Source organism: Sciurus vulgaris, assembly GCF_902686455.1.
Source record: "Sciurus vulgaris genome assembly, chromosome: X".
Taxonomy (NCBI): Eukaryota; Metazoa; Chordata; class Mammalia; order Rodentia; family Sciuridae; genus Sciurus; species Sciurus vulgaris.
This window is the reverse complement of record NC_136471.1, coordinates 123,571,246-123,586,566: the sequence shown is the minus strand read 5'-3', so window position 1 is coordinate 123,586,566 and position 15,321 is coordinate 123,571,246. Positions and strand designations below refer to the sequence as shown.

At 41.0% G+C, this 15,321-nt stretch overlaps 1 protein-coding gene across 5 annotated transcripts in view; it reads right to left on the bottom strand.

Annotated features, from left to right (window-relative positions):
* PHKA2 (phosphorylase kinase regulatory subunit alpha 2) overlaps positions 1-15,321 on the bottom strand; it is a 73,452-nt gene that overhangs the window by 35,300 nt on the left and 22,831 nt on the right. For all 5 annotated transcript variants that reach the window (XR_013761289.1, XM_079125072.1, XM_079125071.1 and 2 more), the window contains exons 4-11: positions 13,989-14,157; positions 11,371-11,453; positions 8,981-9,061; positions 7,635-7,733; positions 5,558-5,704; positions 3,485-3,538; positions 2,541-2,663; positions 15-110 (exon numbers count right to left, since the gene is read on the bottom strand). Coding sequence is in view for 4 of the 5 variants with exons in the window: in XM_079125072.1 (XP_078981198.1) it covers positions 15-110; positions 2,541-2,663; positions 3,485-3,538; positions 5,558-5,704; positions 7,635-7,733; positions 8,981-9,061; positions 11,371-11,453; positions 13,989-14,157 (852 nt within the window). In the remaining variant the exon portion in view is untranslated. The remainder of the gene's footprint in view (positions 1-14; positions 111-2,540; positions 2,664-3,484; positions 3,539-5,557; positions 5,705-7,634; positions 7,734-8,980; positions 9,062-11,370; positions 11,454-13,988; positions 14,158-15,321) is intronic.

Below are 15,321 nucleotides of genomic sequence, written 5' to 3'. Positions count from 1 at the left end.
TGCCACCGGGTTACCTTGTCAGGTGGGATGGCATAGAGTTCTGGCACCAAGTGGATCCCATCCTTGCCTCTGATCAATATTCCCTCCAGGGCCTCTCGGTACTCTTGGACCTGGAAAAGAGGACCTTGCCCTCAGTATGAAAAATGTCAAGTGATTAATGCTGCAATAGCAATGCAACTTAGAAAAACAGTTCTCCTGGCAATAAAAAGATTAGAAGTCAGACACAGGGCAAAGAAATACACAAATGAATTCTGTTCCAGGAGCACTAGAGGGACTCCTGCTGACTGCTTATTCCTCCCTTGAGCATGTCTAAGCTCAGTCCCACCTGTGGAGCTTGTGGGGAAAGGAACAGAAGAGTCCATCATGAACTAGCTATTTCTTCCTCAGAATTCCCACAGTACTCACATCTGTCTTTAATTCATCATTTAAATATTTGACTCTTAACTTCTCATATATTTAAATTTAGTGCTAGGTATAAGGGTGCATGCCTGTCGGAGGCTAAGACAAGAAAATGCAAGTTCAAGGACAGGCTCAGTAATTTAGTGGGACCCTGTCTCAAAAAATAGAAAGGGCTGGAGATGTAGCTTAGTGGTAGAGCATGCCTGGGTTTAATCCCAAGTACTGCAAAGAGAAGAAAAAAAAAAAAAAGAATCAGCCACTCAGATATTTAACATTTCTTCTCTGGAGAGCCCGAATATCTTCCAGATCTAGTTTTCTTTTCATTTTATATTTATGGATGGCAAAGCATGATCACAATTGTATCATTTTACAAGTGTCAACAAGTAGAAAAGGCAGCATAGGTGTGTAGGGTGGTAGACTCTGTGAGGCTTACAAAACAAAATACCAAGCACAGTCATTTTGTCTTCTCTCCCTGTCCCCCACCGGCCCATAATTGTTAAGTCTATTCATAGTTGAAATTCAAAGTCAATCCCTTTGAGATCTTTCAATACTGGGATAAAAAGAAGACATAAGATCCAAGACAATTATTAATCTGGAAGAGTAAGAATCAACAAGGAGGGAACAACATTTCAAGCTTACTGCTTTGAATTTCTGAGCAGGGGAGCTTTCAAAACCTAAAATGCATCTGAGATTGCTCATCTCTTTCTCCAAACCAACAGGCTGAGAAGACAGCAAAGTATCTGAGTCAGCAGGGCTTCAAGTACAAATCTGCTCTGTTCAACAAAGTATGCTCAAGGCTCAGCACAGCACCTGGTGCCAAGTAGAAGTCAAAGAAATATGTCTTGAACAAATGACTGCTGCATTAACCAGTACTTACTGAGCACTTACTAAGTACGAGGCCCAGGGAACATATCAGTGAATTGAATAGAGACCGCCTCTGCTAAGGTCCTTTGATAGGGAAGTGGGAGGTTAAATTCAATGTGACCTGTGTTGCTGTAAGTGCCGTGGGGTGTGCAAAAGGGGTGCCCAAACCAGCTTTTAGGGTAAAAGAAGGCTTTCTGAAAAAATCCACAATGAACTGAGTGAAGGAGTGGGGTCAGTTGCAGGCAGAAACTATGTCCTAGGTCTTTGAGAAGAGTGGCAAGTGAGCCTGGCCTGCTATAAGGACTGAGAAGGATTTCAGTGTATTGGTCACAAAACTCAAGGAAGGCAGTAAGCAGAAAGAAGTCAGGCTACAGTGGTGGAAACAGGACCCAAGAGAACACATAAAGAGCTTAGTTAGACTTCATTCCCAAAGAAATCAGAAAGCCATCCAAAGTTTTTAAGCAAGGCAGCAGCATAATCTAATTTGTCTTTTAATGAGATCACTCTGGTTTGGGTACAGAGAATAGAAGCAACAGGGAGTAAGGCTGGAAACTGGGAGGCCAGTTAGGCTGGTACATTAAATAAGAGCTAATGGTAGCAAAACTCGAGCTAAATTTGAGCAAATGACAGCAAAACCACCGACTGATCTGGAAAGAACAGGAACAATAAAACCAGTCTGGGACAGACAGAAACCTTGCCTACTAGTACCCACTAGTACCCATGTCTCTGTCTAGTGTCCTCCTTGAGTATGGGATGGCTGTTTAACTGATAGAATGTGATGAGAATAACATTCACCCAGTTTCAGACCTATGGCTTAAGAAAGCTTGGCAGCCTATGCTTTTGCATTCTGTGGGAAAGGCAACCATCATTGTAAAAAGTCTAATGGCCTAGAGACTTCAATGCTGGGAGAAGCTCGAGCTAGCCATGTGGAGGAGAACAGCCCAGCTGAGTTCCTGGCATCATTTAACAACCAGGATCAACTCATCAGCAGCATGAGTGAGGGCATCTTAGAAGCAGATCCTCTAGGCCCATGGAACCATCCTAGCTGACACGAGGAGAAGCAGAGACAATCTGTTACTAATGGGCCCTGGCAAGTTGCAGAATCATGAGCAAATAAATGAGTTGTTTTAATTCACTAAGTTCTGGGAGATTGTTAAGCAACAACAGACAACTAGAACAATGACTTAAATTCTTGCATAACCTATGTTCTATTAATAATTAGCATGAAAGTAGGGTGAAAAGATTTATTATCAGCACAACACCTGGTATATTCTCACCTGAACAGCATCACCATTGAAGATTCCATCTAAGATGAAGTAAGTCCAGAACACAGGCCACTCACATTCAATGTTTTCAAAGAGCTTGAGTTCAGCAGGGTCATAATGCAGTCGGTTTGGGTCCTGGAATCAAATACATAAAACTTGTTTTCCTTTGATATTTGGGATTGAATTCAGTGTGCTTTACCACTGAGCTACATCCTCACTCCTTTAAAATAATCTAGAAGAAAAAATCTGAGACAAGGTCTCGCTAAGCTGCTGAAGCTGGCCTTGAACTTGTGTTCCTCTTGTCTCGGCCTCTGGAATTACTGAGATCACAGGCATGTGTCACCATGCCTAGCCACATACATAAAGTTTCTTAAAGATGATGTCAGATTATATACACATTACTATCATATCTCACTGGGTTTCCCTTGCTTGTCTGATTCAGTGTGGCTTTCAGGGTGGTATTATTAGGAGCCTACTATAATGAGGAGATGCTATTTTAGACAGTTTTCCATGATAAAATTTCAGAAAGTAAATCAGAAATACACACAAGACTCCTTGGTAGGCTATTACACTACAGCATCCTATCAAACCAATAAATAGCAATTTCCCTATCGCAATGCTTGGCAGACAATCTGTTTTATTTATATCATTATATTACTCACTGTGACAAAGAAACCCAAGGAAGAGGCCATGGATGGTCTTTAAAAAAAAAAAAAACTGTGTGAGCCACAGAACTGTTTGTCCTTGTCTATAAGCTGGCTTTAAACTACCAGCTTGCTGTCCTCTTGATGGTCTTACTATTCTACTGCCTAACTTCAGGCTTGCTGACTCCAAAATTAATTCTTCCCTTTCCAATATTTCAACATATAATTATAATAAATAGATGGAGAACAACATGCTGGCAAGTTAGATATGAAGCAGTCAAAGAACTGTAAGAAACAATATTTAAATACAACCTCTCTTGGGGTTTTATAACCATCTCGAAGGAAGCGACAGCATCCATAACGCCCCTAGTAAGGTAAAGAAATAAAATACATTTGATGAAATCACCAAGAATTTCTTTGCCTTTTTATTTTAATTCAAATCAGTTCTTTACTCTCTTGCCCATGAATCCCTTAGTAACAAAATGTGCCCCAAGTGCTCTCTGCTATTAGTATAAAGGCTTATTTTTTAAGTAGTAAGCAAAGTAAATTCAGGCTTGATCAGTACTTGGAAAGGAATGCTGAAATATTCCATTGGAGTACTGGGGCTATGGCAGTAATTACTAAAAGCTCAGTGAGTGACCATTCTTTCATTCTGATTACTGTGTCACACAAAGATGCAAAGGGAGAAGCTATTTGGAGAAGCCACCAAGGCAGTTAACTTGGATTGGCTAGTTCCTGCTTGAAAGATTGGGAAGCCATAATGACACTCCTCAGACCCCTTGCGGTTGGCTGTGCCATCAGATGTGGTCACAAGGTTTGGCAGGGAGGGAGAGAGGGCCTTGCTACACTTAGGAGTGTGACTGCTGGTTTTCCTGCTGCAGGCTCTAGGCTTCCTCTCTAGCTTCCTGGGTGTCAAGAAAGCAGGGTAAGTGCAGCACTCTTCATCTGACCCCCCAATCCCTGGATGGCAGCTTTGGGTGCCCATTTTCCAGTTTCTCCAGTGTGTGGGGCCTTTGCAGCAGATCTGCTCTAGCACTGCTCCTGGAGGCCTGGAGCAGCGAGCTCCATGGGGTCCTGGGAGTTGTCCCAGGGGGCTCAGCCCAGAACCCACTCCTCTGGCAGGCACTTCATTCCCTGCATTAGCTCCCTTCCTGCTTCAAATACGTCACAAGATTCCTTTCTCTCCACTGAACCTGCCCACTACAGCTGCTTTCTTTTGGGAATAGGATTGGAGACCTTTTAATACCTTTGTTTCCATATTTTTCTGAATCTAAGTGGGAGAATCAACATGCAGATTTAAGCTTAAGAAACATATTCTTGGGTAATTTTACTGATAATTTCAGTTGGGTGAAGTATTTAATAACAGTCTCAGTTTAGAGTAATATGTCATAGTTACTGCATTTCTCTGCAGAACAGAATTTTTTTTTTTTTTTAAACCCGAATTTAACTCTAGAATTGCCAAGTTCCCTGATATTGTGAGTCAAGTTTACGGATATTGGGAGAGATGCATTTTTTTTTCTAGTGGTGACTCTAGAGCTTTTGAGAGATTCTCAAAAGAGTATGTCTGTTATGTCTAAAACGTTAAGTAGCCCTGTTTTAGAAGTATGGTGGTGGTAGGAACTAGGGTTCCAAAGTGCCTGCTTGAGCTCAATTCACAACAGCTAAGCTATGGAACCAACCTAGGTGCCCTTCAACAGATGAATGGATGAAGAAAACGTGGTTCATATACAAATTGGAATATTACTCAGCCATAAAGAAGAATGAAATTATGGCATTTGCTGGTAAATGAATGAAACTGGAGACTCTCATACTAAGTAAAATAAGCCAATTCCAAAAAACCAAAGGCTGAATTGTTCTAATATGTGGATGCTAACATACAATAAGGGACGGGGAGAGAAGTATAGGCATTCTCTGGATTAGACAAAGGGGAATGAAAGGAAGGGAGTGGGGGTAAGGGGGGATGAGAACAGGAAAGACACTAGAATGAAATGGACATAACTCTCCTATGTTCATATATGAATACACGACCAGTGTAACTCCATATCATGTACAACCACAAGAATGGGAAATTATACTCCATGAATGTATGATATGTCAAGATACATTCTACTGTCATGTATAATATAACTAAAAAGAACAAATAAAATAAAAAATACTAAAGACAAAAGTGCCTGCTTGAGTGCAAGTTCTGCTACTTATGAAGAGAACTAAGGCACTTAATCACTTTGAGACTTTGTTTTCTCACCTGTAGACTCAGCTTTGGGTACTACATGAGTCCACTTAAATAAAACAAGCCATTTACCTCACAAATGAGCTATTCCATGTCATCATGTGAAAGTGGTATTTAACACAGGGCAGAGGAGCACAAGTGTAACCAATGCCTACCTGGAGCTTAGAAATAATTTCATTTTTGGTCACATTCACAAGGTTCACATCTTCCACTGCAAAGGCCGGGAAAGAAATAATGGAAAGAAGTCCAGCGTCAATCTCTTTAGATGTCGATGCTCTTGGCAGCATGGAGAACAGAATAGACTAAATGAAAAACAAAAAGGTGGTTTAACCTGGAGAAGCACTTATAGACACAGTATCTAGAGACCATGACCTTAGCCCCAAGGCAACATTCAAATGAGTTTGCCAATATGGAGTAGAGTTTTGTCCTACCAACATGGCACCTGCTGGCCAACTTGCCTATCCAGCAAACACTTCCTGTTTCTTAGAGGACAAGTAGAGCCTGTAGTGGGAACTACTTGACTCCCTTCCTTCCATGCCTTCTGTTGAGTTAGCCAGGCTTCTAGGGCATGCTGGGGAGGAACACAGGGCTACCTATGTCCACAGGTTAAGGTGTCCTGGCTATGAAAATTGCGATCAGAAGGTAGAATGGGACTAGTTGGACTGGGTGACCCAGAAATTGCTTAAAGAAGGAGTCGAATCCAGAAGATTTCATGAATGCTCAGGCAAAATGGTAAACAACAGAATGAGTCTGGGTCCTAGAATCTTTCCAGTTACTTTGAGGCACTATAATATGATGTCAACTATAACATGGCTAGATTAGGTGCTGTCAACTTAGAAGATAGTTGAAATTATAAGGTAACATTTGGGAAGCAAAAAGAACTAACGCTGAGATCTAACGTGTGCAGACACGGGCTAGATCTCTACAAACACAAGCTCCTTAAATCTGCCATGAGAAAAAGAATAAGGGTATTATGTTCAATTCACACATGAGAACTCTGAGACTGTGAGATACAGAAACTCATGCCCAATGGTACACAGCCAACAGGTGACTAAGCTAGGATTCTAACCCAGACCTTATTGGCTACAAAGTTCAGGCTTTTCCACTAGACTACACATCTATAAAAGAACACACCAATGTGTCTCCATTAAAGTATATCCCAGAAGTATCTGATTCCCCATTAAGGACTACTTAATGGGAGAAAAATGGAGTGAAGTGGAGAGGGGGCAAAGATGGATGGAACCCTTCTGCTTCTTTGAAATAAAGCTTTATTTTCACTTTTTTTTTTAACTTCTGGGAGTTGAAGTGAGGGTCTCATGCAGACAAGGCAAGCAGTCTACCACTGAGCCACATCCCCAGCCCCTAAAGCTTTATTTTCTATAGCCAATTGATCCCTGGACCTGGTTCTTTAATTATGGTCATGAGTTACTTAATGACAAGGATACATTCTAAGGAAAACAAAATTAGATGATTTTGTCATTGTTTGAATAACATAGACCTTATTTATACAAACCTACTATACACATATAAATACACAGTGCATGACTGTAGTCAGTTCTCCCTAAGCTTTCTCTGTTTCAAACACAAACTCCCACTAAAAGTTCCCCATCTATAAGTCTTCATGTTTCTGACTCACTTTAGCCCTACCACACAGTGGGCCCTCACTGAGAGTTTGTGGATTGACTAGCAACTGATAATTCCTGTCTGCTTAGTGGAGTCCTCCAGTCTATATCAAAGACTCCTTTTTCTGATCTATATTTCAGGAAAGTTCTATTAATTGCCATGTCTCTTGTCTCATTTCTCTTCCACTACCCATTCCGTCCCACCAAGTGAACTAGTCCTTACTAGTCAATTTGGGGGGCATTGTGAAATAAACCTGAGAAAACCATTTACATTCTCAAAATATATATAACAGATTTTGTCTTCAGCAAAAGAAGGCTGCTTTGATTGTTGACTCCATATATACAGCATTCATGTCTTATGTCTGCATAGTACTATATGGCTATCAAGTGTTTGGACAAACTGTTTACGTTGATTACTCTGATCATTATAGTTATCTTTTGAGGCAGGAGGGGAGGGTCCCAGCGTGCTTACTGTATGGATGAGAAAACTGAAGGTCAAAGAAGTCAAGTAACAGAAAGCTAGAAAGGTGGGGAATCTGAATAAGAGTGCCAGGTCTTCTCCGTGATTCTCCTTTACTACTTTCTAGAGTGCAGGAGATTGAGCTGTTACCTGGCAGTGCTCAACCTCATCAGGCAGGACATGGATCACTGACTTGCGTCCTCCATGGGCTCCAAAAAGGTCCAGTTCATCAATTGCCTCAAGTGCTGCCTACAAACACAGGTATAAATTACTTTTTTTTTTTCTAATACACACACATGGGCTGGAGTTGTAGCTCAGTGGTAGAGCGCTTGCCTAGCATGTATGAGGCATTGGGTTTGATTCTGAGCACCGCATATAAATAAGTGAGTAAAATAAAGGTCCATCGACATGTAAAAAAATATTAATACACACACATTCCAATATCTGAGAGTCCTTTTTCATAAGCAATCTAGCACACGTGACCTTTTCCCAAAGGCCATGAAACACATTTTTAAAATCCAGCTAAGGAGTCCTCTGGTCATGTTCTATGCTCATCTGCAGTGGATCGGAGCTTACCTATATGTTGTTGCTCATTCAGAAACAAGAAAGAGAAAATAGGAAAACATTTCCTAAAATGAAATTAGCATTCTACCATAAACTGAAATGTTAACAAGTTCATATCATCACATGCAGTTGTGTGTTGGGGGGACAAGATTAATGATTGGCTTCTCTTTCACCTATTTTAGCAGTTAACTTCTACCATTAGTACATCTGGCACTTCAGAAAGTTAATTCTTTTAGTCCTAAATGTGTTTTCTTAACAAAGCATATTTATTGTTGCTTTTAAAATTCTCTCTCTGGAGCTTTCACTGTGTCCAAAAAAATCTACTTTGGTCTTGAGAAAGAGGGAGGGAAGGAGGCATGCTGAAATGTCTACAGCATGAGATTCAAATTGGTGGCCCACAGACAGAATCTGCCCAACAGGTGCGCTTCATTTGGTTCCAAGAGTATTTTCTAAATGGGTTTGAATTGAAATACTTTTAGGGAAAGTTTCTCCTCTCCTCCCAATGTCTTCTGATATGATCAGTTTCATTTGTTATTGTTACTTGCCTGATCTTGTGGATTTGAACTTTGAGCTCGACCTACAAAGTGCTCATAATCTTCAGCCTTCTCTATTAACCAGAAAGGAAGACTCGACATTATGCATGCAGCTTCTTAAAACAGGATCAAGAGCTTTGACCCATGGGTGATCACAATAGACAACAAGGATGGAGCACACTCACTTATTTTTTTGCCACATGCAGATTTCAGCACAGGAAACCTACTTTCTTGACCTGTAATTCAATTGGCTGAGGTACATGTGCCTCTTGAATTTCACATACTTGTGGTGGACTTTTGAAAAACGTGCTAATCAGATTAAATTCAAACTCTTAATGAAGAACCCAAGCAAAGCAATGAAAACACCCAGAAGAAAGAACAAACAAGAGGGACTGTCACCTTGGCCATTCCCACAGAGCTTGCATTCAGTTCTGGAATGCCCTGATTAGTCTTATCACCACGCTCCCACATTCCATAATCCTGGGGGAGAAGAAAGTAGTCATCAGAGGGGGAGAGAGAGGTATATGAGACATGCTATGGAAAATGATTCCTTTATGTCACTGCAGGCACAATGAAACATGAGTGTGGCTTCTCAAAGGCTCTCAACTTCATGGCTTTATATACTCACACTCTGGTCCTCCTCAATTTCAGTTCATGTGACCTCTGCGCAAGATATTAGAAGAAATACTCAAGTGGAACAAAAGCACATGCCAAAGCACTCTCAAATTTCCTATTTCTAAAAGGTATTAGTTTATATTTAAAAAATCTCTTGATTTGTAGAGAGCAAAGTATTTTATTTACCTTAAGATCAAATAAAGTGCTGCCCTTCTATTTAGTCAATGCCTTTGAACGTACATTAAATTATAAGATGGAATAAAGAAACTCTGAAGCATGGGTTATAATTAGTTGAAGCCAACAAACCCATTTAAAATAATTTAAGACTTATTTTTAGCATTACCTCTTGGGCAAAAACCTCAGCAAGTGACTGGAGCCAAGGTCAAAAGTGAGGCACAGATCACTGAACAGACATGGTGTTTAAAAAACAATTAATGTGAATTGGCTCAAAACACTCTGTCACACAGAGGACTTCATACTTGTGTACCTAATTTCAGTGATGCATACTTGGCATTTAAAGACCTAAGTACTGGATGCTGTTTTGAAATTCTACGGGCACTACTGAAAGATTATAATCCAACAAGAACAGGATCAATGCCAAACTGTAAGTATTTTTCAATCTCCAAAGAGGATTATTTGCAAAATATAAACACTGAAATTTGGACACACTAAAGCAACTTTATACCCTGCCCTATGAGCAGGCCTTGTAGCTAGGCCTGGGCACCTTTTCTTCACTATTCTTCTTGTCTGGGTCTCCCTTTGCTCCAACCCATTTTTACTTCAATTGCACAGTCATGTGCTCATCCTCAAAGAATTCTTGGATCAGTTCACATCCCCCTACCCAACTTCAGAGTCTAAAGTGACAAATTATGTCTTCCTTAGTGGATATCATCCATCTTTCTTTCTGCATGGTCATACCTTCCTCCATCTGGCCTCTGCCTCCTTCATGCCCATATATTGACCTTATTTTCTACTATTTTCCAATGTTAATTTTCACCTCAAGTCTGCTCCTTAACTCTGCACTCTCTTCCTGAAGCACACCTGCTCCCTGCCCCCCACTCAGTCTGTTCCTTCATCTGTGCTGTTGACCACTCATGCTATTCCCACACCCAAATGCCCTTTCTCCTCCCTTCTGTGTATCTAAACACTGCTCATTGCGTAAGGTCCAACTAAAGGCCTATCTTTCCGCAAAAGTTTCTCAAGGTTCTTTAGACCAGGGTTCATCAACTCTGCTACTGATGACATTTTGACCAGATAATTGTGTCATAGGGGGCTGTCCTGAGCACTGTAGGATGTTTTGAAGCATCCCTGGACTCCTCTACCCATTAGATGTCAGTGGCACCCTCTCCTCCAGGTGTGACTACCAAAAAATATCCTTAGACACTGTTCAGTGTTCCCAGTGAGAGGAAGATTGTCCTTTAATGAGAATCACTGCTTTTGACCTAGGTACAGTGAACTACAGCCCTTGAACCAAATCTTGTCACCTATTTTTGTAAAGTTTATTTTGGACACAGTCATGCTTATTTGTGTACATATGTCTATGCTTCTTTCATGCTACAAAGGCAGAGCTGAGGAGCCACAACAGAAGCTGCAGGGCTTACAAAGTCTGTCTTTTGCAGAAAAAGTGTGCTGACCATTCCTTAAGCCATGGTGACCTTTTTTTTTTTAAACCAACCTGCCTTTCCTTACTGCTACAACTGCTCTGCACTGTTCAGTTGTTGTCTAGAAGTACGTCAGGCTCCAACTTCGAAGCCAGACAGAACCTGGACTTTATAAATGTTTATGTCCCAGCTCAGGCCCCTCCACCTGTGGACCAGCTGGGGTGATCCCCATGGCACCCCAGCTTCCACCAAGGCACCAATGCTACCACCTCTATAGCCTGACTCAGTCTGGCCTATACATATCCCATGGGACATTTTAGGGTCTTATTTAAGATAAACATAATGGATTCAGGCAAAGAATGTGGAGCATTCCAAGAAAGAAAGAAAGAAAAAAAAAAAGCCCACAACCGTATCTCAGAAAAATGCACACTTTACATGTGGAAGTGGCACAATCTCACAGCTCTAGTCTTTTGCTTAGCCCCAAACAGTCTGTCTCTCAAAGAATTCTAGGTTTTTTTTTTCTTTCTTAATCTGGCATACCTGAAAAAGGTAGCTACCAGCATTGATACTTACAGCAACTTTATATGCAGCTTCTATGTAAAAAACAAGATTCTGTATGAAGGCCACCTCATCAAGGGTGAAAATAATACGTAAGCCTAGTAAAGGAAAAAAATAATATTATGATGTTGTTGTGTTTTTGTTTGTTTGTTTTTTGGTACTAAGGATTTAACCCAGGGGCACTTTCACCACTGAGCTACATTGCCAGCCCTTTTTACTTTTTATTTTGAGACATGGTCTCTGTCACTAAGTTGTTTAGACCCTTGCTAAGTTACTGAGACTGGCCTTGAACTTGTGATCCTCCTGCCTCAGCCTCCCGAGTTGCTGGAATTACAGGCATGTGCCATGATGCCTGGCTGAAGTTATGTTGTGAAGAGAGTGGCTGGTTACAAATTACAAGTATGATGCTATGAAACAAATCCTTGTACTCTCATTTTAATTTTTCTTATTATGGCATCAAAAATTAAGTCTGAGGTAAGTCATACAGTTAATCTCAGAAAGAGGAAGGAGGGAAGAGAGGGAGGGAGGAGTGAGAAGAGGGTAGGAAAGAAAGAAAGAAGGAAGGAAATAATGGCTCCATTTGTGTGTATTTCTACTGAGGAGAAAGAATTGAAAGAATTGAAAGAGAAGGTATGGGCCCTCTGGTACAAGCTGGATTTGTTCAGAAAAGGTCACAACAAAGCAAGGATTGGAGCCCAGAACAATCAGGTGCACTGTCCTTATCCTTGAGTGAGTCAAAGGAAAGGGCGCAACTTTTCCCCAATGGCAGGCAGATAGGGCAAGTAGAACCTCCAGAGGCCCTTCCTCCTCTGGGAAGCCCAGCTCTCAGGACCTGCTGGGGCAGCTGCCTTTCTCACCATAATAGGCAGGGACCAAGAAAACTGGTTTTTGTTTAGCCCTTTAAATGTAGTCAATTATAGTAAATACACATATTTTTTAAGTAGGAATTTTTTAAGCACATATGGATACCATAAGATGTGTGCTCTTATATCAATGAGAAGCTTAACTAGCAAGTTAGATTAAAGAACTAGTGACTGAAAATGAAATAGCAATATATATGAGTAGCCTTTGAATGACATCTTCAGAAGGAATAGAGATGGATTAAAGTTGATATTGCAACATTAGTTGTAATACCAAAACAAATAAGGGAATAATTTAATTATATTTAATGCTGATAAAGTTACTAAAATAATGTTTGTGAAGAGTTTGTAAGATTATGGGGGCAATTCTTTATAAAGTATAATGCTATAACTGGGCATTAAACTCTCTTGTTAGGTAATAAAATGACTGTATATAATATGGCACTTAATATATAAAAATGCATAGAAAAAGACGTGGAAGAGACATATCTAAATGAAAAATGGCAGTGTAATTTTTTTCTTTGTATTTTGCCACATTTTCTGAAATATTTATACTGAGCTCATATTAACTTCCATAACAAAAACGTCCTTTTTATCAGTGTGTGTTTTATTCACAAAGCTATAACAATATTACTTGCTGATTTATGGGATTTTTTTTCAAGTTTCACACTTGCAGTCTGAAATAACTGGGAGCCTCAGGCATGTCAGTTCACTGGACTGCAGATGAGGACTCTGAGACACAGCTGGTCCAACCTGGGAAGCATCCTTAGTGGATGCTCCTATGGGAGGGTGGCTGTTTAGTATATGAAAACCAGCTGCAGCCTGGAGCTCTGAGGCCTGGTGTCCCACCTGCCATAGAAGCCAGTGGCTCTGGCTCAAGAGGAACAATGTACACCATCAACAAGTTGCAGGCCTCCTCACAGCATAGGTGCTATGGGCTGTTCAGCCCACTCTGGGGACACCACAGAGTGGAGGGAATGCTGTTGTTCAAAAGTAACTTAGATAAAGGAGGATGTATCTTAGAAAAGGGTGATCAAGGTAGTGAGAGGGAGAGCTGAAGGCAAAGGGTGCTAATCCTGGAAGAAAAAAGTCTAAGAGCAGGCATGAGACTGTCTGCAGGCATTTGAACTGCCCTAGGTTGCTCCAGGAGCTAGGAGAAGGACAGGATGGAAGCTGAGGGTTCCACAGCAACAAGCTAAGAGTTGGCTCAATAGCCCTCATTGGCAAGCACCCGGGAAGAGGCAGACTGTCCTATCTGCAGGTCACAGACCAGGTCCCCACATTCCCTGCCCTATTATAAACACAACTGTATGTGTTATCATAGAGCATGCTTTTCCTTTGCATAAACTGCTTATTTAAAATACTGACTGCTATGGATTGAATGTGTCCCTTCAGCAATTCAGTGTTGCTGATCTACTGGTATTGAGGGAGAGCCTACAGATGATTAGGCCATGAGGGCTCCTTCTTCATGAGTGGGATTCAACTCTTAAAAAAAAGCTTCACACAGCATTCAGTTCTCTTGTCCTTCTGTCTTCTGCCACGTGAGGACAGCATTCCTTCCCTTCAGAGGAAGCAGCCCTCACCAGACAACTGAACCCGTCAGTGCCTTGATCTTGGACTTCGCTCTCAGAACCGTGAGAAAATTTCTCTGTGTTTTAAACTTTTGAGTCTCAGGTATTCTGTTGTAGTAGCAAAACAGACCGACATTTCCCCTCCTCCTCTCTTTCTGGATTGTCACTTTCTGAATAATGGGCTTAAATGGCCCTGACTCACCTGAGGCAGTCATCTGGGACAGGAACAGGAGGAAGAGGGAAGTGGCATCCACCTGGAGGTGACCCCACTGGTCATCACCCACCACAGTACTGCAGGTGGCGGTGTTGTACTTGGCGTGCAGGCTGTCTTTGGTACTCTGAGTGTGTTTGAACTTCTCCACTTTGTCCACCTAAGGGAGAAGGCAAGCTGGCTCCACATAACTACACAGGTTCATGGCTGGCAAAGGTCACACAGGATCAATCAGCTGGAGTTAAACCTCTTATCTGCTACCTCTGGAAGCCAGAGGGGTGGGAGGCAGCTGCTAGTGTGCAGTACACATAGGGACTGTGCTGGGGATTCTTCCAGTCCATTCATGGGAAACTTTCCAGCCCAAGGGGTTTTAACAATTTCTGCAGAGATCAGGGTTGCACCAAAGGATTCCTTGCCTACAGAACCCCAGCTGTGGCACACAGTAGGTACTCAAGGAGGCAGAAAGGGAAAGAAGAAGAACTGTTTAAAATTTCAACTTCTTGTTTCCTAATGTCTTTGAACATACTGACTGAGAATTGGGGACTGGATTACATTTATCTTTGAATCTGTGCAAATTCTAGCATAATGTTCTGTATAAAGTACATGCTCCACCAATTGTTTCATTTACTCCTCACTTAAAATACCAGAAAATAGTAATGGTAAAAACTCAAACACTTCATCTCAAATAAAAACATATCCTTTACAAACTTGATAGAATAAACAAGAGCACATAGCTTTCTAGTAATGGCTTTGTTTTTTCTCTCCTGCACTGGGGATTGAATCCAGGGGTGCTCTATCAGTGAACCACATTCAGATCTTTTTATATTTATTTTTTTATTTTGAGACAGGGTCTTACTAAGTTGCTGAGGCTGGCTTTGAACTTGTGATCCTCCTGCTTCAGCCTCCCGAGTAGCTGGGATCACAGGCATGCATCACCATACAGCCATAAGGAGTGGCTTCTTAAAAAATATATTTTCGACCTTTAGTATTTTGGGATTGGCTTATTTCACTTAGCATGATAATGGGGGAGGGGGGTGGGGAGTGAGAGAAGAATGGAGGAACTTTAGATTATGTAGAAGAAAATGAGGCGGGGTATGAAAAATGGTGGACCGAGACAGACATCATTACCCTATGTACATATATGATTACATGAATGGTATGAATCTACATCATGTACAACCACAGAAATGAAATGATGCACCCCATTTGTGTACAATGAATCAAAATGCAGTCTGTAAAAAATAAAAAAATAAGTAAAAAAATATATATTTTCTAATTTTTTGAAAGGAATGTTCTCCTTTTACACATGTAATTATTTAGAAGA